The 22,275-nt window shown below is 46.5% G+C and overlaps 1 protein-coding gene across 2 annotated transcripts in view; it reads left to right on the top strand.

Moving 5' to 3' along the window:
• Positions 1-14,210: 14,210 nt before the first annotated feature.
• LOC103604636 (sodium/calcium exchanger 3-like) overlaps positions 14,211-22,275 on the top strand; it is an 18,769-nt gene continuing 10,704 nt past the window's right edge. The window contains exons 1-3 of one of the 2 annotated variants that reach the window (XM_008589212.1): positions 14,211-14,554; positions 15,333-15,380; positions 20,081-20,098. In XM_008589212.1, the coding sequence (XP_008587434.1) occupies positions 14,536-14,554; positions 15,333-15,380; positions 20,081-20,098 (85 nt within the window). In that variant the 5' untranslated portion in view covers positions 14,211-14,535. The remainder of the gene's footprint in view (positions 14,555-15,332; positions 15,381-20,080; positions 20,099-22,275) is intronic. The other variant, XM_008589213.1, reaches the window with a different exon arrangement.

The raw sequence follows: 22,275 nt of genomic DNA on the forward strand, positions 1-22,275 counted from the left end.
CCAAAGCCTGAATCAGATAACCAGCCACTTGTTCTCTTCAGTGCTGGGAGCAGACACACTGCTCAATAAAATGTATTTATAGATTATTCTCACTGCCTTTCCAGGAAGAGGATTTATCAACTTCAGTGCACAGCAGCCATTTATCCCCAGACTGTTGGTGTGGTTTTTTTTTTTACCTCCCCTCTTGACTTAGAAGACGGAGAGAATTAAAGTTCTGAATCTTCCTCTCTTCCCCCACCTTCCTCCCTCAGAGTGAGTCAGGGCAAACTTGGGGCCCAACTAGGGCTTAAAAAACTGAGTTAAACACAGAGCTGAAACCTGCACAGGGCCACTTCTATGGAGATCGGAAATTTAATTCCCCTTTGAGAATAACGAGGCAAGACCCCTATGGAAAATACCCTCAAAATGGCCAGATTTTCCCTCTAATGTGCTGTATAATGAAACGTTCCTAACCCTCACCCCACTTGCCCACACTCCCACTCACATGCTACACACACAGTCAGAAATATAAAGGTCTCCTCACCATGGGGCAGCAAAGAGAGAGGGAAATCTTTATCATAGCTTAAAGAGATGAGAGCACTCTTGTCCTAGCAGAGAAACTATAATGAGACGATGTATAAGCACATTTATTTTCCCGTGTGTGTGAGCACACACACACATGCACATACTTTTATCTTTGCTTGGTAGTCGTGAGAAATAGCCAAGCTGAAGAGCCTCCTTGAGGTTTGTTGAACACTCAAGCCAAGACTTATTTGAGCTGCCTAAAGAATATGAATAAGTTCATTCCCTGCCCAGACTGTAAGCTCCATGAGAACAGAAACATGCCTCTGATACATCATGAGAGGTGGGTAGGTGGATGGATGAATGGACGGATGNCAGAAACATGCCTCTGATACATCATGAGAGGTGGGTAGGTGGATGGATGAATGGACGGATGGACAGATGGATAGATAAGTCAGGGACCATGTATCCAGTAGACATTTCAGAGCTCTGTTCCCAGATGTAGGCTGAGCATTGAAAAGAAATCAAAGAAGGAGATGGGGCAAAACATATTTCAAACCCCTAAAATACAGACTAGCTCTACACTTGAAGCAACTAGGAAATGCATCACAATTAATTTCATGCAANAGATCCAGCCTATGGCAAACACTGGGCAGGCTGAGCTCTTGCAGAGGGCTGGCACTTCCTCTGGTGAGGAAGAGGAAGAGGAGGGGACAGGGAGGAGCACGGGCAGGGATAGACACATAGACAGATGGGTTAGAAAGTTGTCTGGCTTCCTGAAGGGCTTAAGGGATTAGCTGTGGAGGGTGACCTAGGGGCCGTATTTACATTACACACACACACACACACACACACACACACAACTTGAATGAGACCTGCTGTTTCCGAAATCAAGGGTTGTATTTTTTTGCTCGTATCATTGCCTATAAAATCCCAAGAGAGAAATAGATCCTCTTGTCTTCCTTGTGTAGGCTCAGGGAGGGTAAATGGCTTAAGAGAATCTGTAGCAAGTAAGTAGCAGCAGCAGCAGAACTCAAACTCAGGTCTTTTCCTTGTGTGACATTCTCTCCACACCACAAAGTATCCAATGACCAGTACAATGATCTAACCATCCTAGGATTAGGGTGAGGGGAATCACACACGTGTGGGCTGGGACCTGTCTTTATTAAAAACGTGGTTATTTTGTTCATCATGGATTTTTTGCATTTATTCTGATTTTTTAAAAAATATTGCATTAAAATATTATTTATCTTGATTAATGAGATTTTTGGTGTACCCTTAAATTTTGCTCCCGGGCCTCACATGTCTCAGCCTAGTCCCAGCCCTGAATCTATTACTTTCTATTCTAAATCAGCCTCTCGTGTTGACATCAGAAAGATTTCAGACTTCTAAAGGTAAAGGAAACAGTTTTGTTCCCCCTCCCACCCTTGTAAAAATCTCAGCTTTTAGGTTCTACTCCCCATGAAGTTTGGCTGCTATGTTCCTCCCAACGTTCTGTAAACTAGCAGTAGGCTAGATTCCCACATTGGAACAAAGGATACGCCACTCCTTCACTGACCTGGGACTAAGACTGAGGCCCTCCAGCTCCAAAGCTTTGACAGCCTGGGCCCCACTTTGTCTCTAGATGGTACAAAACAAGAATTTTCCATTTGACCAGGAGAGGAAGGGAAGAACCCCAAACTGGGAAATAGGTCATTTAGATACTATCACAGATAGAACTTTCTGACATCCCCTTTGGGATCCACAATTTGATATACCCAAAATGGTGACAGTGGTTGGCATGTGACCTGTATGCTGTTCTCTCATCCGCTGCACAACTGCAGGGGGCAGGGTTCCCAGTGACCTCTGTGTGCATGGAGCCCAGTGCAGTGGTGCAGTGCTGCAGCTCTGCTTTAGTTTAGTTAAGAAAATGTCTATAGAATCAGCTAATCCTCCATGGAGTTAAGTCTCTAATTGAAGGATATTCTCTGCCCAGCCGAGAGATAGCAATCATTCGTGGATTTGCTACTCACTGGGATCTCTAGAAACTACCCACCAGAAATATGGGCTTTGTAAGTGCTCGAGTGGACAGGGAATTAAGGTGGGAGGCAGGGAGCTTTGATTGCATTTGACTCAGGTCCTGAGGAGCCAGCTCCTCTCTCTTCCTATTATTAGAAAGTTTTTCTTGGACCTGAGGTTCCATGTCTGTCTATACAGTATAAACTTCTTTCTTTTCTGCTTGGATCAAAATCACTCTTTAAAAATGAGATCCCCAGCAGAGAGAGAAAGCAAGACAGAAGGATCCAACATCTCCAAAGCCTGAATCAGATAACCAGCCACTTGTTCTCTTCAGTGCTGGGAGCAGACACACTGCTCAATAAAATGTATTTATAGATTATTCTCACTGCCTTTCCAGGAAGAGGATTTATCAACTTCAGTGCACAGCAGCCATTTATCCCCAGACTGTTGGTGTGGTTTTTTTTTTTACCTCCCCTCTTGACTTAGAAGACGGAGAGAATTAAAGTTCTGAATCTTCCTCTCTTCCGTCAGAATGTAGGAAACTCAGCATGGGCTGGATGTTCAGGAACATCCTCCCAGACCTGGGCAGTACCTGGGCTCTACTTTAGTGGGGCAAGGGGGACCTGTCTAGATAGAGAGGAGGGCAGGCCATCCCAAACTCCTCAGCATGGCTCACACTCTGGATGCTCTAGCCAAACTGAGCTCACTTCATCCCCTGGAAGCCATCAAGTATTTTCTCACCAGTAAGACTCTTGCACATGCTCTCCTCTGTCTGGAAGGATGTCCTCCTCTTGGCCAAACCAGCTCAACTCACCAGTCAGGCCCCTGCCGAAATATCCCTTCCTCTGGAAAGGCTTGCCCAATCTCCTTGTTCTAGACCATGAGCTTCCCTAGCTCTACTCTTCCCCCATCACTACACTATCACACTTCACTATAAATAATCATTTGCCTCCCTGCTACACAGAAAACACTTTAAAGGCGTAAATTATGTCTTTCTTGCTTGATAATCATGCCTGACATGTCTCAGGTACTTAATAAATATTTGTTGGATGGATGCGCTACACAGAAAACACTTTAAAGGCGTAAATTATGTCTCTCTTGCTTGATAATCATGCCTGACATGTCTCAGGTACTTAATAAATATTTGTTGGATGGATGGATGTACATTACAGAGAGTTTCCAATTCCTGGGATGAAGGGTTAAGTCTTTACATAACTCCAAGAAAGGAAGGAGGGGATAAAAATTTGAGATTTGAAATCTCTTCTACCCTGTAAAGCTGCCCTGCAAGACATGACAGCCTTAAAAACGAAGGGCATCTACTTTAAAAGACTGCTTTTCTAAGAAAGTAGAAATTCCTTCTGATCTTTGGGAAATGGCATGAATGGCCCCTTTGGGGTTTTGGATACCACCTTGCCTCTGAAGGCAATATCCTGAAGCCTACGCCCATAATCCTAGTTATTTCAGATGGCCTTTTCCCTCTAGTCACAGGTAACAAATTCTCCAGGCACTGGGAAAGTGGATATTTCAGAGAGCAGAGGAGTCAACCATGAGTTGTGGTGCCCAGTTATAAGCCCAGACATTCTGAAATGGACAGAATGAGCATCGAGTCTTCAAATATGTGGGTGTGCACACACAGACATGCCCAGCAGTTAGGTCTTAATTGTCAGCAAGGACAAAATGTTCCTACGTTCTGCCTAGAGGAAGCCACATGCTCATGGGGTTTCTCTGCTCAGTCCAGCTAGTCAGAGGTACACACAAGCTGTAGGCAGCAGAGGGCTCATCAGGAGGGTCCAGAACAGACACCAAAGCAACAGGAATCCTGTGCATTCTCCCTCTTGCACACCTAAATACCCTTTCCTCCCACTTTCTGCTTCCCTTCCTGCTCATCCTCCCACCTGACCATCCCCTCAAACTGCAGAAAGTTTTGCAGTGAAATCCATCCTCTCTGCCTCAGTTTGTCCAATATTCCTGTTGGTTCAGGCCTGTCTGTGGAATAGTGAACCAGTCAAGAGACTGCCCATCAGGGCTGCTATGTACTGTTGTTCAGGTTGTGCACTGCATAAAGACTCTCGATGGCAGCTAGAATCCAGTCAATATTCTCCATACCAAGCCCTGCACTTTGACATGGTGCTGTGTAAGCCAGAGGAAGGCACCCTGTCCTTGCCAAGCTGTGTATCTCCAGGGATGTATCTATCCTTTTTCTACTTTGCCCAAAGGGTCCTTCCATCAGGACAAAGTATTCTGATTACAAAATAGATGCTGAAAGATAGTTCTAAGAGATCATCTGGCTCAGTTCCTGCCTCTATAAAATAAATAAGCCTCCCATATTAGTTGTCTATTGCTGTGTAACAAATTCTCATAAATGTAGAAGCTTAAAACAATACCCATTTATTATCTCACAGTTCTATAGCACAGAGGTCAGGCAGGCTTAACTGGGTTTTCTACTCAGGGTCTCACAAGGCTGAAGTCAAGATGCCTACCAGACTGGGATCTTATCTGGAGGCTTTCAGGAAGTATCTGCCTCCAAGCTCATTCAGATTGTTGGCAGGATCCAATTTCTTGTGGCTTTAGATATAAAGTGCCTGTTTTCTTGCTGTTTTCATCTGGGGCCACTCTTTGCACCTAGAAACTAGCTATATTCTTTCTTACATGAAGCCCTCCATCTTCAAACCAAAAACAGCATATTGAGTCTTCCTCATTCTTCAGATCTTTCTGGCTTCTCTTTCTTCTTCAGCCGGAGAAAACTCTCTGCTTTTAAGGGCTCGAGTGATTAGATCAGTCCCACCTGGATAATGTCCGTATTTTAAGGTCAACCGTGTCATATCACATACCATGCCATATAACATTACTGGAGCAATATCTCAGCTTATTCACAGGCTCCAGAGATTAGGGCAGAACATCTCTGATAGAATCTTTTAGAAATTCTGCCTACCACAGCCTCCCCTCCCACCCATAATCCTTTTAAAAGCCAAATCTTTAAAAATTTTTTCCAAAGGCTTTTTAAAATAAGCACATTCATACCTTACTTTATCAGATACCCACTTTGAGCAAATGCTAGCATGTGGCAAAATAATTTGTAAATCAATCAGATCTACCTTTTCCCATTATAACCTCTCTCAAACATTTTAGTAGAATATGAAACTATCAGTGGTGTGCTGGAGAAGGCTCCCACCTGCTCACAAGAGCTGATTGTTAAATATTTAGAAATTTTGCAAGTTTGTTGTTCAACTATTAGTAGCTTGAAATTGACTCTAGTAGAAGTATTTTCACCATGGAAGGCAAACACTCCAAATCAGGGTTCCTTTTTCCCCCAGAGAGCTGGTTTACCAGCTCACCACTGGATGTAGTCCTTTAGATGTCACCTACTTGGCCTGCTAGAGCATGCAGAAATCCTGTCCATGGTCTTTTTCATGCATGGTCATCATTCTATTTTTTAATACCACTAGAGATGAGGAAATCACTGCCTTATAAGCCTGGTCATCTCACGGATGTAACGGTACACGGTAGAGTTGAAGTCCACCTCCGTGGCACTTCTTGCCAATGGCCCTAGTCCTTTGGAAGCAGCACTGTGAGAGCCCCAGGCCATCTGGAGTGGGTACCATCTCCCCCAGGAAATGTCTTTCCTCGGGATACCTATGAGATCCAAGTAGTCAGAAGCACAGTTTTTAGAGTCGCACTGTCTAGTTCAAATCCCAGCTCTGCCACTTATTTAGCTATGACCTTGGGCAGGTCTCTTAACTTTTCTGGCCCTCTGGTTCCTCATCTGTGGGAATAGGGATAAAAATAGTACTTACCTCCCAGATTATGGTGAAGACTAAATGAGGAAATATATGTGGAGAGAATAGCCCTTTGCCTGGTCCTTACCCACCTCACTTGACTTACCTGACACTCATATGAGCAAAGTGCTTAGAGCTGTGCCTGGCACAAAGTAAACACTGCACAAATATTAGTAAATTAATTCAAAATGTGGCTTCTAGACCCCTCATCACCCTAGTCACTCTACTCTGGGTGTATTCCAATGTCCCTCTCAAAATGTGTCACAACTGACCTGGTTAGTCTAGCTGTTGGCTGAAATGCTACACTTTGAGTCCTGCCCCCACCACCTGACTGGCACTAGCATCTGAGCAGATGCTTCCCTTGCCCTAAGTTCTTAACAGAGTCGGAGAGAGACATCTCCACGGAGTGTAGGGCCACGACCAGCAGCATTGGCACACCCTGGGACCTTGTTAGCAATGCAGTCAGCCCCCACCCCACCCCCTACATCTACTGAATCAAGTCTGCACATTAACAAGGTGCCCAGCTCATTCACATGCAAATTAAAGTTTGAGAAGCGCTGTTTTCAGGGACCCTGTGACACTTATTTTCAAGAGAAAACCAATTAGAGCAACCTAAGCCTTCTCGGGAGACAGGAGCATTTCCCTCAGACCTTGGTAGGGGGGCCAGCAGGAGTGTCCGTGTTGGCCTGTCAGGGTGTGTGTGTGAACCTGGGGGAAGGTCTGCCCAGGTTCACAGTCAGAAACCTGGCAGGGGAAGACAGAGGGCTGCTGGCACCCAGTCAGGAAGATAAAAGACACTAAAAGAACACGACACAACGCAGAGATGAGAGGCTTCTGGAAGCTCCTACAGAAAGGCTCACAGCTCCTCTGCCAGCTCTGTCCTGCTGCCCCAGGTCACAGAAGCTTTGTGAACACTAGCTGGCCTGGCACAGCAAGGACACATCTAGACACGATGAGGGAACCCTTCTCGAAGTGGTGGAGAGTCACTTAGTAGGAATCAGGAGTGAAGAGGTCACCGAGTCAGAAGCCCAGCCTGTATTTAGAAATTATTTCTAGCATGGGAAGGCGGCCTGGCACAGCAAGGACACATCTAGACACGATGAGGGAACCCTTCTCGAAGTGGTGGAGAGTCACTTAGTAGGAATCAGGAGAGAAGAGGTCACCGAGTCAGAAGCCCAGCCTGTATTTAGAAATTATTTCTAGCATGGGAAGGCCAAGGGGTCATGAGGCCACCTACTTACAACACAACACAGAGGCAGAGCCACTTGCCTGTGCTGCCTGAATTTCTTTTTTTCTTTTTTACCCCACCCCTGCCTGAATTTCAATGGAAGAATTCTGTGGTTCCTCAGTGTGACTGTAGCTTGGGAATGGCACCCAGAGCTTACCCACCTGCTCGTAGGAGTAATAGGGGACATATGCTAAAACTCCAGCTCTGCTTCTTGCCAGCTGTGTGGCTTTGAGCAAGTCACTTAACCTTTCTGAGCATCTGTTTTCTCTTCTCTAAAATAGAAGTAATAAAAATACCTGTGTTAACACAGTGGAAGTAAGGATGAAATAAGAAAGTTCTTTTTATGGTGCCAAACACAATGTAAACATATTTATTATCTTAGATTCCTTCCTTTCCAAATAAAGTGAAATTCACAGGGTCCTCCTCCAATGTATTATTCATCCATTCAACTAATAAATGCTTCCTCCCGCTTTGACCCTAAAGGAACTCAGTGGTTAAAGAGAATCCTTCCCTTTTCAGTACCCGAGGATCAGAGGACTGGTTTAGAATTGGATGTCCTCAATGCAAAGGAATGTTCTGAGAGACCAGCCAGGCAGCCCAGAAATGTATTTTCGAATCCCTTCATGGTTGTTGGTAGGACATCTCCTGGGAGCATCTTTCTCAAGCAGCACAGCGAAGTCTTAGCTGGGAACACTGTATGCTTTGGCACCTCCCTCAGCAGAAGGCTCAGAGGGGAAGCAGGTGCAGGCTCTGGAGCCTCTGACGGCATCACTGGCTCTAGGGGTAGCTGTTTGGGATAATCTGTCCGTCCACATGATCATTCAGAAATGCCACTGAGCTAAAAGGACAAATTGGGAATAGGGGGGATGAAGGATTCAAAACCCTCACCTGAGCCAATGAATTAGATCCAGGGTTGTCGTTGGAGAGATCTTTCATAGAGTGGACAATGTGGTAAGTTTTATAAGCCACGGGTCTAGGTTTGAAGATACTGGGCTTCCAACCTCTGTCCCACTGAGAATCCTTAGGCATTCCATCAAAGCAGCCTTCAAAATATTTTTTGACTCTAATAACTTATATTCTTACTGCAAAAAGGCAGAGTAGATTCATTTCATGAAGCCCCAGGTATGTTAGAAATTCACCATTAGTCATTCAGCAAGCCGTGATTGAGAGCCTCCTGTGTGCCAGGCACTCTGCTGGGTGCTGGGACTAAGTGGCAAATAAGACAGACAAGTTTCCTGTCCTCATGGAGCTTACACTCTGATGTGGACAGGCAGACTGTAAACAAGTGAGCTGGTACACAAGCCAGCTTAGTTCAGGCTGTGATAAGTGCACTGAGGGGAACGACCAGAGTGACATGATGGAAAAGTGACCGTGAGGGGAGGGACATCCTGTACATAAGGTGGCCAGGGAAGACCTCTCCCAGGAGGTGATGTTTACATGGAGACCTAGGGATGAGGATAAGCACAGACCTGGGGAAAGAGTGTCCCGGGCAGGGAGAATAGCAAGGGGAATGCCCTAAAGGGGAAAAGACTTGATTTGAAGAACAGGTCTGGGACCCAGAGCAAGGGGGGAACGTGATTCCCTACAGGCCACGGTAAAGGCTTTTTGTTTATTCCAATCACAGAGGGTATGATAGGACCTGGACTGAATTTATTCAATAGATCTCTACTAACTAGAAAACTCTGGCTGTTATGTGGGGAAGGAACTGAAGAAAGAGGACAATATCAGGAATAGGCTTCAGGCTGTGATAAGTGCACTGAGGGGAACGACCAGAGTGACATGATGGAAAGTGACCATGAGGGGAGGGACATCCTGTACATAAGGTGGCCAGGGAAGACCTCTCCCAGGAGGTGATGTTCACATGGAGACCTAGGGATGAGGATAAGCACAGACCTGGGGAAAGAGTGTCCCGGGCAGGGAGAATAGCAAGGGGAATGCCCTAAAGGGGAAAAGACTTGATTTGAAGAACAGGTCTGGGACCCAGAGCAAGGGGGGAACGTGATTCCCTACAGGCCACGGTAAAGGCTTTTTGTTTATTCCAATCACAGAGGGTATGATAGGACCTGGACTGAATTTATTCAATAGATCTCTACTAAATAGAAAACTCTGGCTGTTATGTGGGGAAGGAACTGAAGAAAGAGGACAATATCAGGAATAGGAAAACCTCGTACGAGGCCACTGCCCAGTCCAAGGGAGACGTGACAGTGTTTTGATCTAGGTCTTGATAGCAGAGGGAAAGGGGGAGGCAAATTAAGTGTGTTGGGAGCAGGGTGGGGGCAGGGACGGAGGGATGAGGGAAAGCAAGGGATCGGGGCAGCTCCAGGTTTGGGGCTCGGACAGTTGGGTAGGTGACGGTGCCCTGGACTGAAATGGGGAGGGACAAGAGAACTCAAGACCCAGCTGGCGACTCTTACTAAATTTGAACATTCTTGTGGCCTCGTTTGTGACTTAAGCAGAAGTGAGAACTTTCTCAGTTTTTAAGACTAAATCATTGGAAATGATGAGATTCCCTTGCGCATGGCTCTCAAACCACCAAACTGGGGTCTTTATTGCTCTTAGTAATATTGGTTGCTATTTATTAAATGCTTGATAGGGAATAAACACCTGCCAAGGGCTTCGCGTGTGTTATTGCATTTAAGAGCACTTAAAGTAGCTGTTGTTATTTCATTTTACACATGACACTTGGAAAGCGTTAGCGAGTTGCCCAGGTTCACCCAGCTAGTGACGGGTGCACACGGGATGTCAACCCAGGTCATCAGCTTCCATCACCTGGAGGAAGGAAGGACTAAGTGTGGTGCCTGTCACAGATCCAATAGTCACGTGCTCCATGGTAGCTCACTAGGTCTTTCTGTGACCGGGGTGGGTATGGCGAATGATGAAGGTTTGTAGTCTGTTTTTATAAGCGGTGGAGAGAGGGACCCAGTGTGTTAGTAACTGCTGTTACATTCACTTCAGGAGCCACGGACCCAGATCTGATTCAGCAAGATAAACAGGACGGACATCGGAGGCTCTGTAGACATCCACAGCTCTAACGGTGACTTGGGAAAGCTCAGGAGACCAGAGAGGCTGGCCCGAGTTAGAATGTAAATATATTCCTACTGTATAGGAAAGAACACAGAGAGGTGCTGAAGGCCTCGTCTTCTCTACAAAGGCCGGTCCTCGGGGCAGAGGTCTGAGAGGTACATACCCGGGGCAGCTGGCCAGGGCTCCTGCGTGGGTCTCCTCGCACCCACTGCTGAGGGGACACTCAGCTCCATGCCCACCCCTGTCCAGCAATGTCTCAACGTCTTGACTGGGATCTGGTCCTGCAATATTCCCCCACTCAGGCAAGTTCAGAGAGGCCCAGGTCCTACTCTATTTTTAAAGCTTCTGGTAATATAAAGAAAAAAAGAAGTGATGCGAAACTGGATTACTAAAACTGGTGTATGTCTTTAAATGTTTACATTAACAAAATAACACCATTTAACATAAAACAATAGAATTGTGCTAGTCACAGCTCTTGCTAGGACTTAGAAACCTGAATCGTAATTTGGAGTGCCCTGGAGCTTTTGTGATCCGGCCAGTGCATCCAGGGACTGCAGAAGCTTGTTTGGAGATAGTGTCAGTAGTTTTTGAGGCCCGCTGTGAATTACCAGAATGTGTAGCATGGGCTGAACAGCCCTCCTGGCTCTCCTGGGATCATCACTGCCATACAGAAAGGGAGAAATTCTACTATTTCTGGGCAAGATCCCCACAGGCCAATTTGTCCCTTCCTTTCTGCCCTTTCCGTAAAATAAAACTTTCAGCTGGTTTCAAAAGTTGAAAACTGCTCCCTTGTCCCAAAAGCAAGAGGGATAGGGAAGCAAACACATGCACAGGGGAGGACCTTACTGCCTGAGCCTTTATATGTATACTTTGTCAACTGCCCCAGGATGTAAGCATTGTTCATCCTGTTTGTGTATTGGTTAAATTATTTGTCTAAGATCACACAGCATATTCAGGATTAGAACCCAGAGCCTTTGGCGGTAAAGCCCTACTCTTTTCAGTCTTCACGAATAACCATAAATGAAGCCACACAAAGCCCAAGAGGAGCTGGAGGCTGGGGGCCCAGGGCGGCCATTCTCCTGCATGCCCTGGTGCTGTCGGGCAAACGTGGACCCTCTTGGATCTCTTTGCTATTTCCTTCTCTTCTTGTTTCTTCTCCTGGCTGCCTTGCCCCCCACTCTGCTCCTTGCTTATGATCCTTCTTTTTCCATCCACAGCAAAACAATTCACATCAAGGTAATTGATGATGAGGCGTATGAGAAAAACAAGAATTACTTCATTGAGATGATGGGCCCCCGCATGGTGGATATGAGTTTTCAGAAAGGTGTAGTACCCCGTCCTCCACGCTAACACTCGCATTCTTCTCTCCTCCTTTCTTCCTGCCTCTCTCCAGTCCTTGTGTCTCCTTCTCTCATCCTCTACCTCTCTGGCTCTCTGTCCTTGTTCCCTCTCTTGCTCTCCCTCCTGCCCTCCCTTCTCTTCTCCCGCTCCTCTCTCTTCTCTCTGCTCCCAGCTGTGTCCTAATACCTGCCAACCTGTCACATGGCATCTACAAAAGGGGTGCCCAAGACTCACGGTTCTGGCTCTCTGTCCTTGTTCCCTCTCTTGCTCTCCCTCCTGCTCTCCCTTCTCTTCTCCCGCTCCTCTCTCTTCTCTCTGCTCCCAGCTATGTCCTAATACCTGCCAACCTGTCACATGGCATCTACAAAAGGGGTGCCCAAGACTCACGGTAATTTTTGTGGGATGAGGAATTGAGTACAGCCTGGAGACAGAGAGAGAGAGAGAACGAGCCAAATCACTAAGAGTGTCGTACATGAGATGCTTGGCTTCTCCTGAATGGCTTAGTCTAGAGGAAAGAAAAGGGCCAGATAGCACAGAAGTAGGCAAGAGGGCAGAGCTAGGCAGCAGACTCCCGGCACAGACTTCCATGGGGCAGTTATTCTCAGGGCTATGCTTATAGTCCTGGGAAGTTGAGAAGCAATGTATTTGCATCACAGGTTATCCCACTCCCCAAATGAGGCCTTAGGAGCCATTTGCTTTCCACATCCCTTCTATCAAGGCTGGTTTCTCTCCCTGACCTTGACTGGGCTGAAAGTACAGGTTTGAGGTCTAGGTCTCAGTCACTACTTCACTTTCCCTAAAGAGCATTTAGGTGTAAAGGCAGAGAGTTAGAATAGTGGGAGAGAGGATTCTGACCTGAATGGAACCTTCCCCAAGAAGTCCATGGGATTTCTCAGAGTTGATGGAAGCTTTGCCTCCAATTTAAATGACCCTATTCATCCCAGGCCTGCAATGGACAAGTCAGAACATTCTTTTCTTGGTAGCCCATGCTGTGGCGAAGGTAGCTGCCAGTATTTGGGGCAATGTTTCCTCCCTGGTTGAGTGGTCAGTCAGGCCCCTCCAGGCCATGCCTATGGTCACAGAGCACTCATTTCCATCCCTCAACAAAGACCCTGCAGCTGAAAGTCAGGACAGGCTCACATCCTGTAGACAGCCCTAGGGTCTCATATCTAGGGCCAACAGACACCAAAAAATGCCTCTTAACAATCGGTGAGCTTTGTCTTTTGTCTACTGAGCAAGGTATGAAAAGGTGTCAAAAAAGTGCCCCCAAACTGACAAAAACTGTATTTGTCACACACGCATTCCCACCTCCTCATAAATGCACAGCAAGTCCTGTGCACAAACCACCTCAGATCAGTCTACTACATTTTAGATAGCAGTGCTCAGAATGTAATAGGAACATCAGAGGGTCTGAGGAGACATTTCAGCTATCGCTCATGAGCAACTCTTTGCCCTTTAAACAGCATTTAGGTCCCAGGCCAAAAAATGAGCAGAAAATAACAATTCCAGCTCACTGAGGATGACCAGCTGATCACCACAGTCATGAAGGACTGGGAAGAGCCACACAGCAAGAGCCAGGCCCACTTCACAGCCTCCCACATGACGATGGGCCTGAGCCAGTCTTTGGAGGGGAGCAGTTTTCAAGAAAACTTTGCTTCCTTCCGTGGCTGCTTTGTTTTCAAAAGACACTTTGCTTTGTTGAGATACCCAGAGATGAACAGAAAGCTTTATCACCTTGTGCCCCAGACCCGTGATAATCAACACCTAAGGAAGCCAGCCTTGGGACATGTCACCCCTATATGATAGAAGTTCAAAGATGATTTAGAATTTGATGATTTACGTCATCTTCACATTTTTCCAGGAGTGCATCAGCTGTAAACAGCAACGGATCCCTGTATCATATGGTGGTTAATACATATTTATGTTAGTTCTTATCACTGAAGCCCCGTGAGGTAGATCATTCGAAAGATCATAGAACTGGCCTCCCATTCTCTCTCTCTCTCTCTCTGGTCTCCCTTCCTCATAAATACTTTCATTTTAAAATTTTCCTTATGAGGCTCCCAACAGAGTGCAGACACAAAGAAGAGACACAGCCCTGGGTTCTGTTGACATTTTCTGGAAATGTCAACAGAAGGGCCCTGGGTCGTTCCTGAAGGGCCAGTAGTTCTCCTGTTGCCAGAGACTTGCCACTGCTGCCATGTGACACCCAATGGAATGTGCTGCCCAACTCACGTCCTACTAACCTCGGCAGGATCTGAAACAACTCCCCCCCCCGTCATCCCCTCCTCCCTCCCGTTCCCTTCCCATCCTCCTGGCTCCTCTCCTTTGCCCACCTTTCCTTGCCTCCTGGATCCCTTTCCCTCTCACCCATAAAAACAACTATGCCAAGGAGACAAGAAAAGCTAAGACCATTTTTTATTATGAGAACGACACAATCCACCATGGTCCTGTCAAAAGCCACCATGGCGGGACTGGGCTGCATGTGCCAAGAGTGATGGGGAATGATTTTAAAGGCTGTGCTCCAGGTGACCAATCGACCTGCTGACCCAGTCGACACACTCTCTCTCTTGTTGTCCCTACAGGAAAACCATAAGGGTTAAAATAGTAGATGAGGAGGAATACGAAAGGCAAGAGAATTTCTTCATTGCCCTTGGTGAGCCGAGATGGATGGAACGTGGAATATCAGGTGTGAGATTCTTTGAAAACAAAACAACAAAAAAAGAAAACGAAAAAAAAAAAAGGACAGTCAGGGCTATGCACAAATATATTAATACATAGCTGGAAGAGCAGAGAGTTTCCATGATTCAACATGAGAAGAAGCCTGCACCACTTTGAAGCTAATGAAAATCATTTTGAATTTGCCCAGTAGGTGGACAAAATTCCAATGTGCTGGAAGTTCACCAAAAAGCAGGCTCACCTACACAAATTCACAATTGTGTTCCAGCAATAGACAGGATATATCTACTGAAATGAAGCCTGCTGCTTTTCTCCCCCCTTTTTTCCTTCTCCTCCTTTTTCCTTCTGACCAACAGTTTTTTCTTTTCCCTCCTGTATTCTCACTCTCACCCTGTTTCATATCATCTCTGCCTTCTCATCAGCCTTAGCTTATTTCCAGATTCCTCCTTTCCCACCTTCTGGGCCACACTGCAGCCTGAGCTCCTCATTACCCTCCTGAGTTACTTCCGTGTTTTGCTACAATGATTATCCCATTGCCACCATCCCCTGCACTCTTCCCACCCCACCCCACCCCCACACTGTGGCCTGTAAATGTGGGAACTGCTGGGTGGGTGGGGAGGAGAAGAAAAAGAGAGGAGTAGTGCGATGCATGCTGTGCCCCTCCCCGCCTCCCTCTCTCCAGCCTGGATCGAATGGGGGAGGGTCTGGGATGGAGGGTAGGGCCCCTGTTGCAAAGATGCTTTGACAGTTTTCTGCTGCATCCCCAACTTCTGTTGAATGCTTGGCAGGTTATTCACTTGTGGAGTGGCCCACAGGCCCCTCTGCCCTTCGTGAAGGTAAGTGTATTATCTGGCTATTTCACAGTTGGGTAGATCGCTACATGGGAAGATATACTGTTTGTCAGAGGCCATGGCCTCTGAGAGCTCTCTGAGAGGGAGCTGGCTTTGGAGGTGGTCATGCAATTCAGAATCCTGAGCTATTCTTCCTCCCCAAGGCATCCCACCCCATCCCATCTTACCCCTATTCCTAGCCCAAGGTAGGGTACCTTATTCAGGCTTCTTTGAGATAAAGCAACCTCTAAAGCAGAAAATTGAGAGTCTACAAAAGAAAGGAAGTAATTCCTGGTTTAAAAATCCCCCTAGTGGTGGGCCCTGGAAAAGGACTGACATTGGGCAGGCCTGGAGTATCGACTTGTGGATTTTCCAACAGAAGGGACTCTAAATGGTATAGTTGGTGCTGATCCCTGGAGACAGGTGTTGGACAGTTCATGGACACCTGCCTTTTGGCATCTGCAAGTGAGCACATTGCCCACATCCTGAGATAACCCTCATCCCACACAAGAAGTGGCCTTATCGCCTGCTTCCTCTGGACACACATCTAGGAATACCTGCCAGGGGTTCATCCCTAACGGGCTGACTGTGTTGCAGCCAGGGTAGATGTAAGGAGGGATTTCTTCCCTTGAAGAAAATGGTACAGTTGGAAGCCATGACTTTAAAAGTGTTGGAGAAATAGATGTGAAAATGGGTAAGAGTGCTTTTGGGAAGTACCAAGAGGACATTCACAATCCTATGCAGGAGACATATGCTGCTGGGACCCTCCTGAAGCACGGAACAGTCAAATCCACTTGTTTTCCATAAAGGGGTGGTTATACTGCAACAACTTTGTACTCACATGACAAAGAGCAGCCTAACGCCTTTCTCTCAAGGACAGATCTAAGAGACTCAGCAGCCACACTCCCAAAGGCTCTTCTAGTTTTTCTTGGACCCGTACAATTGGTCAGTTCTCATTATCTGCTGGGAGTCTGCAGAGCTGACCAACTCTGTGCCTGTACTGGTTTGGACACACCTGGTGCTCTAGGGACTGAAGCCCTCTCCATTTTCCATTGCTCATTATCTTCTTGGCCACCTAATAAGATGCGGCTGCTAGCATGACTGCCAAAGAGTGCTGGAAGAAAGAGAATCTTTCTGGCTCCATTGCTTCCCACATTGTACAGCTGCCAATCTTCCAGTTTCTGCCACCAAGAGTATTCTCAGAAGTTGTCTCAGCACCCGCCCTACCTCATTTCCACCTCCCTTGAGCATTTACTTTGCATCTTCATGATTGTTTGGAAGCAGCAGATACTGAAGGCCATTGTAAGCCAGCTTCAACAATTTGCACAGTCCCAGCTAATTAGGTGCAAACAAAAACAGCACAAAGGATCGTTCAGGGCAGCTGGAAGGACGGTAGTAGCTCCAGACAGGAGGAAGAGATTGGTAGTCCATATGCGCCTTTATTCCACCAGTAAAGAGGCTCTCCTTTTCTGCCTTCCCTAAAATCCCTACCAACAGCAGGGCAGAGTGTGACCTAAGATAAGCCTTTCGCTTTTCAAGAGACCCAGCCAAATGCAAACACCTATGGCTACTCCTCATTTGAGGACACCTTCCTTTCTTGCACTGGACTCTTTGTCCAAAGTGATATCAGAAAAGCCCTGGTGGAGCCTAGACCTGGGGGAGGAAGTAGGTGAGAAGATAAAGATTTCAGCAAACTATCTGTGTGATATGCCCCCAGATCTTCCCAGTGACCAAGAGGCCAAGAAAGAAGATGCCAATAAGAAATTTATCAATTTCTCAGCCTCCTGTTCTATTGTCTATTGAGGGAGTTAATTTGCAGTTTCTCTAGTTCTTCCCATATTTTGGCATCAGACCATAAGGTGAAAGTTCATAAAATCTGATTGTCTAGGCTCGGAATCAAATGAAAACCCATTCTGATTTCCAGAATTCCCTGCTGTTCTCAGAGTGAGAGACAGTACAGTGGAAATTGCTTTTCATTACCAATGCTACATGGGAGCGTCTTTGGCATTCAGAACAACAGAGGCTCTGCATGGTCAAAATGACAATTGCATTTAAAAAAAAAAAAAAAGGACTGGATTTGAAATAGAAGACTCTGTTCTTGGCAAATAAAACAGACTTCAGAGGTGAGATCAAAAGCTCTGGACAAGCTTGGGGAGGGAAAAAGAGAGGATGAATAGGAAACATAGTTGCCCTGGAGTGGAATGAGCCTGGGAGTCTGGCAATGGACTTCTGAGAGCAACACTGAGCCACATAGTGCCTGCTTTTGGGCCTGGGCCTGGACATTGGAAGTCTTGGGGAGAAAGGAAAGCACTCTCTCGCAAGAATGGGACCTGCTTGTTACAGGCGTAAGGTCAGCCCCAGCTTCTCTCAGCATCAGCAGCAGCGGGAAAGACACCCTTGAGGTATTGTGTCACTCAAAGTTGGCCTACCTGGATCTCGCTGACCCATCTGTAACTGCTGAGTGGAAAGTCTTGGATGCACAGAGACAATGACTGGAGAATTATGCAATTCCAGCTGACTGCAGACCGTCTCACTGCTCTAGGGATGAGCAGGATGCTGGGAGGGATGTCTGAGTGAAAACCAGGGCAACAGGGACCTTTTCTGGAAGTGATGGCATTGTCCAGCCTACCTGAGTGCATTGGTGTGTTGGGATCTCTGGTCTTCACTGAAGTTTGGGGGCCAAAAGGGGGCTCTTCCATGCAGGTGCATGGAAGAAGCAGAATGAACAAGCTCTCTAGCTGTCTGTCTATCTTCCTGTCTATTTATCTATCTGTCTGTCTCAATGTAGTGAGCAGATCCATTGATCAATTACCCTTTGGAATTCTAGATGGGAGATACCAGAAAAAGTCAACTCCTTGTTCGCCCTGTTTATATACCATGCAGATTCTGGATGTACATGTGTCTTAGGTGGCTGTGGATCTAGAATTATGGATCACATGCCTGAGTTGCATTCCTAGAGAAACAATTTACAGACCCACCCCTCCCACACATACACTCCTTCCTCAGCAACCTCCATCAGTCACCAGCTGCACGAGGTATATGTGACAGGATGTTTCCAGATCTTTACCTGACAAAGGCCAAGGAAGGAGGTGCTGTACTGACACCATGGAGATGAAAATGTGGTGTGCCACAAGAACTTTTTTAAATTTTTGGACCTTGGAGTCTAAGAGAGTTTAGCATAAGTACAAATTCAGGGGCTAGGGACAACCTGTGTTGGGTATGTCTTTAACTTAGTTTTATAGTTCATATAGAGACCTTGTACGTGTCACCTCTCATCTGTGAATAGCTATTGGTATGACAGTCTTTCTGTTCCAGAATATCTTGACTCTGATTTAACCTGCCCTTTCTGGATTAGAAAGACCACCACCCAGAGATGCATCACCATGGCACTGATGGAAAAGACAATTGCCAAACTACACAGCAAACAAGTCTTTTTGAACTCTACTAAGTTTGGGGACTTTAGTAGGCACAGGGACACAAAATGGTAGGGGTCCATGGCCCCAACCTCCAGGACATAGCTCTAAAAAGTACAAACCACTCCAAGAAAATATTCTGTGGACTTACCTTTTCACTAAGTCATTCTTTGAGGGGAAATCAAAGTTCTGGACAGCACAATAGCTGGGAAACCACTTGTGGCCATGGAAACCTTATGGGCACTGGGAAGCTGAGCATGCTCTGATTATAAGGTTGGGGATATAAGACATAGAACAGGGCACTGTCCCACTCTACACACCGCTACCCAGTGCCCTGAGCTCCCATTCAAGTCCCCTGGTCATATTTTCCACTGGTAAGCCAGCTGCTCTGGCAGAGTTGCAGCCTACAGTTTTCTTTTTTTTTTTTTTTTTTTTTTTTTTTCCCTGTCCGGCAACGGATCGCAACCCTCAGTGTCGCCCCCGTACCGGACCAGGACTGGCAACGGGATCGCACCCCTCGGTGTTGCCCCTGCGCCTCGCTCAGCCAGTGAGCGGGAACCAGTCCGTATGTGGGATCCGAAGCCTCGGCGGGAGCGCCTCCACGCTTTCCAAGCGGCGCACTAGCGCAGTGCGCCACCGGGCCGACCCTGCAGCCTACAGTTTTCTTTTTTTTTTTTTTTTTTTCCCTGTCCGGCAACGGATCGCAACCCTCAGTGTCGCCCCCGTACCGGACCAGGACTGGCAACGGGATCGCAACCCTCGGTGTTGCCCCTGCGCCTCGCTCAGCCAGTGAGCGGGAACCAGTCCGTATGTGGGATCCGAACCCTCGGCGGGAGCGCCTCCACGCTTCCCAAGCGGCGCACTAGCGCAGTGCGCCACCGGGCCGGCCCTGCAGCCTACAGTTTTCTTGCTACCTGGATTCTCACTCCTTCTTTACATAATGGATGTGATCACCTACAAGATCACCAGTGACCAACTCCGTCTCTGCCCCTCCCTCTTGGTTCCTGCATCCTCATTCCTTCATCCCTACCCCTCAGGGTTGCAGGGAAGGCATGGGGAAAACTCACTCCTGGAGCTCAGCAGTGTCTTCAGCTGCTCACACCTCTTGCTGCTGCTACTGCTGCGCATGCTCTAAATGCTGCTTTCGCATGTGGCTGCTGAGCTCTCACCTACTAAGCTCACTGCTTTCGTTTATGCTGCCAGCAACCATGAAGCCTGGGGATACTTTCAAGATGGGACCTTAATGCTCTCTCCTTTTCTTTCTTCCCCTTGTCTGTATCCATTTGCAAACAGCGCTCCTGTTATCTCCAGGTAAGAGGTGTCTTGCCCCCTCTTTCCCACGTCTTGCCAGTGCCACTATTCGGTTTAAGACCAATGTCCTTTGGTTTACTTAATAGGAACTGCAGGCTTGAGATAATCAGACAAGTTCTCTCAAGGACGGGGTGATTTATTTCCCCATATGAAGTAATTGTGACGGAGTAGCAATGCCTTGAGTGTCATTTCTGTCAGTGAAGTGGTAAAGGCATAGCTGATCCTCTCTGGAACCAGGAAGAGAAACAAAACTCACCAGAGATGGTGGGTCATAGATTCCTCCTGAGCCTTAATTCATCTGCCATCTCATGTTGTAGGGGAAGAGAGGATGAGAGTCAGAGCTGGAATTTCCGAATAGGATTTTGATGGAAAATACTTTGTTCCTGAGGGATCAGGGGAAAATAATCAAGAGCTGCTGTGAGAACATGAAAACCAGTTTTTAAAGAATTTGGAATTTTACCCATCCTGGAGATTTTCCATCTCTCTCAGCTGAGACTTAAATGCTAGAATTTGGTTCATTTGTCATTGACCCTTGAAGTCACATGTACCATGAATAAAAATAATTAGGATGATATGAGGGGTGGGGGCAATATTTTAGCTAGAAATAGAAACTTTAGGTATTAATTTTGGAAAAATTCTCATGCAGAATCTAGATCCTGTGTAGGACATACACACCTACTTTGAGAGCATGCTTGCATGAGTGGAAACCAGTCATAAACAGTATCCAACTTTGTAAGCAGATAGTTAGGAAAGCACTTCCAGCATATCCAGCAATACTGTAACTCTTGGTGCAGGCAGAGTGGTCAATGCAAGACAGTTTCAATATTTAAAAAAACAAAACAAAACAAAACAAAAAACCCTTACATTTTATCAGTACTTTGTTTTTGTTTTTGTTTTTTTTTATATATATATTTTTAAAAGATGACTGGTAAGGGGATCTTAACCCTTGACTTGGTGTTGTCAGCACCACGCTCACCCAGTGAGCAAACCGGCCATCCCTATATGGGATCCGAACCTGTGGCCTTAGCATTATCAGAACCACACTCTCCCGAGTGAGCCACGGGCCGGCCCCTTATCAGTACTTTGAACATAGAAAAAAGTTTAAGGTCACTTAAGAGGCAAAACATCTTGCAGAGTTCACTGGTATTCAAAGTTACCTACAGGCTACCCCCTGGATTTAGGAAGGGGTGGTGTACATAGTAAGAATATTTTCCTCCTTGGAGCTTTAAACAAAAGAATGTAGTTAACTCTTACACTTTCCTTTTGTGTAAAAAAAAAAAATCACTACTCCAGCTTCCTTGGTTTCTTACTTTCTTTTTACAGCAGCAGGATAAGGGCTACCCCAACCCTGCATTCTCCACTGTTCCCCCAGGGCATTGATTTCATAGTGTTGTGTCTTTCTTCTCCATTTCACTCATCCTCTTGCCTGAGAAGGTGTCTAGGCTTCTTTGTTCAAACCCTTGCCCCCATTCCACACATATATATGCACAACAAAGATTGCGATTTACTTTAATCTTCTTTATACTTTTAACGTACTAGCAAATACCAATAGAAGATAAAATGGGGATGGAGGGGAATAGTGCCTTTTCCTAGATCTTTTGATCTGTAAACCTTTAATTTAGGAGCCCTTGATTAGACTTTAAATCCACTGGAAATCTCAAATCCTTATTCTAATTTTCCTGGGTGGACAGGCAAACATGATTAACAATGCCAGTGGTGAAAGAGGGAGAACAAATATGTTCATTCTGAGCTACCCCACCAAGCTCAGGGGCCCTGCAGCAAGAGCAGTGGCTGACTCCTCCTGCTTCTTTCTTTCTTTTTCTTTTTTCTTTTTTTTGCGACCGGTAAGAGGATTGTAACCCTTGGCTTGGTGTCTCCTGCACCGCGCTCAGCCATTGAGCACACCGGCCAGTCCCTATATAGGATCCGAACCTGCAGCCTCGGCGCTCCCAGTGCCGCACTCTCCCGAGCGAGCCACGGGGTCGGCCCTTCCTACTTCTTTCTAAGGATGCCTGCAGAGCATTCACAGCAGCCCATTCTTGTCTGGCCTGGCAACCTCTTTGTTTTTCCAATATTTGTTCAATCTTCCATCCTATTCATATTCTCAATCTTTCTTTCTCTCTCTCTCTCTCTCTCTCTCTCTCTCTCTCTCTCTCTCTCTCTCCCCCCCCCCCCCT

This window comes from Galeopterus variegatus, unplaced genomic scaffold, assembly GCF_000696425.1.
Source record: "Galeopterus variegatus unplaced genomic scaffold, G_variegatus-3.0.2 Scaffold5297, whole genome shotgun sequence".
Classification (NCBI taxonomy): domain Eukaryota; kingdom Metazoa; phylum Chordata; class Mammalia; order Dermoptera; family Cynocephalidae; genus Galeopterus; species Galeopterus variegatus.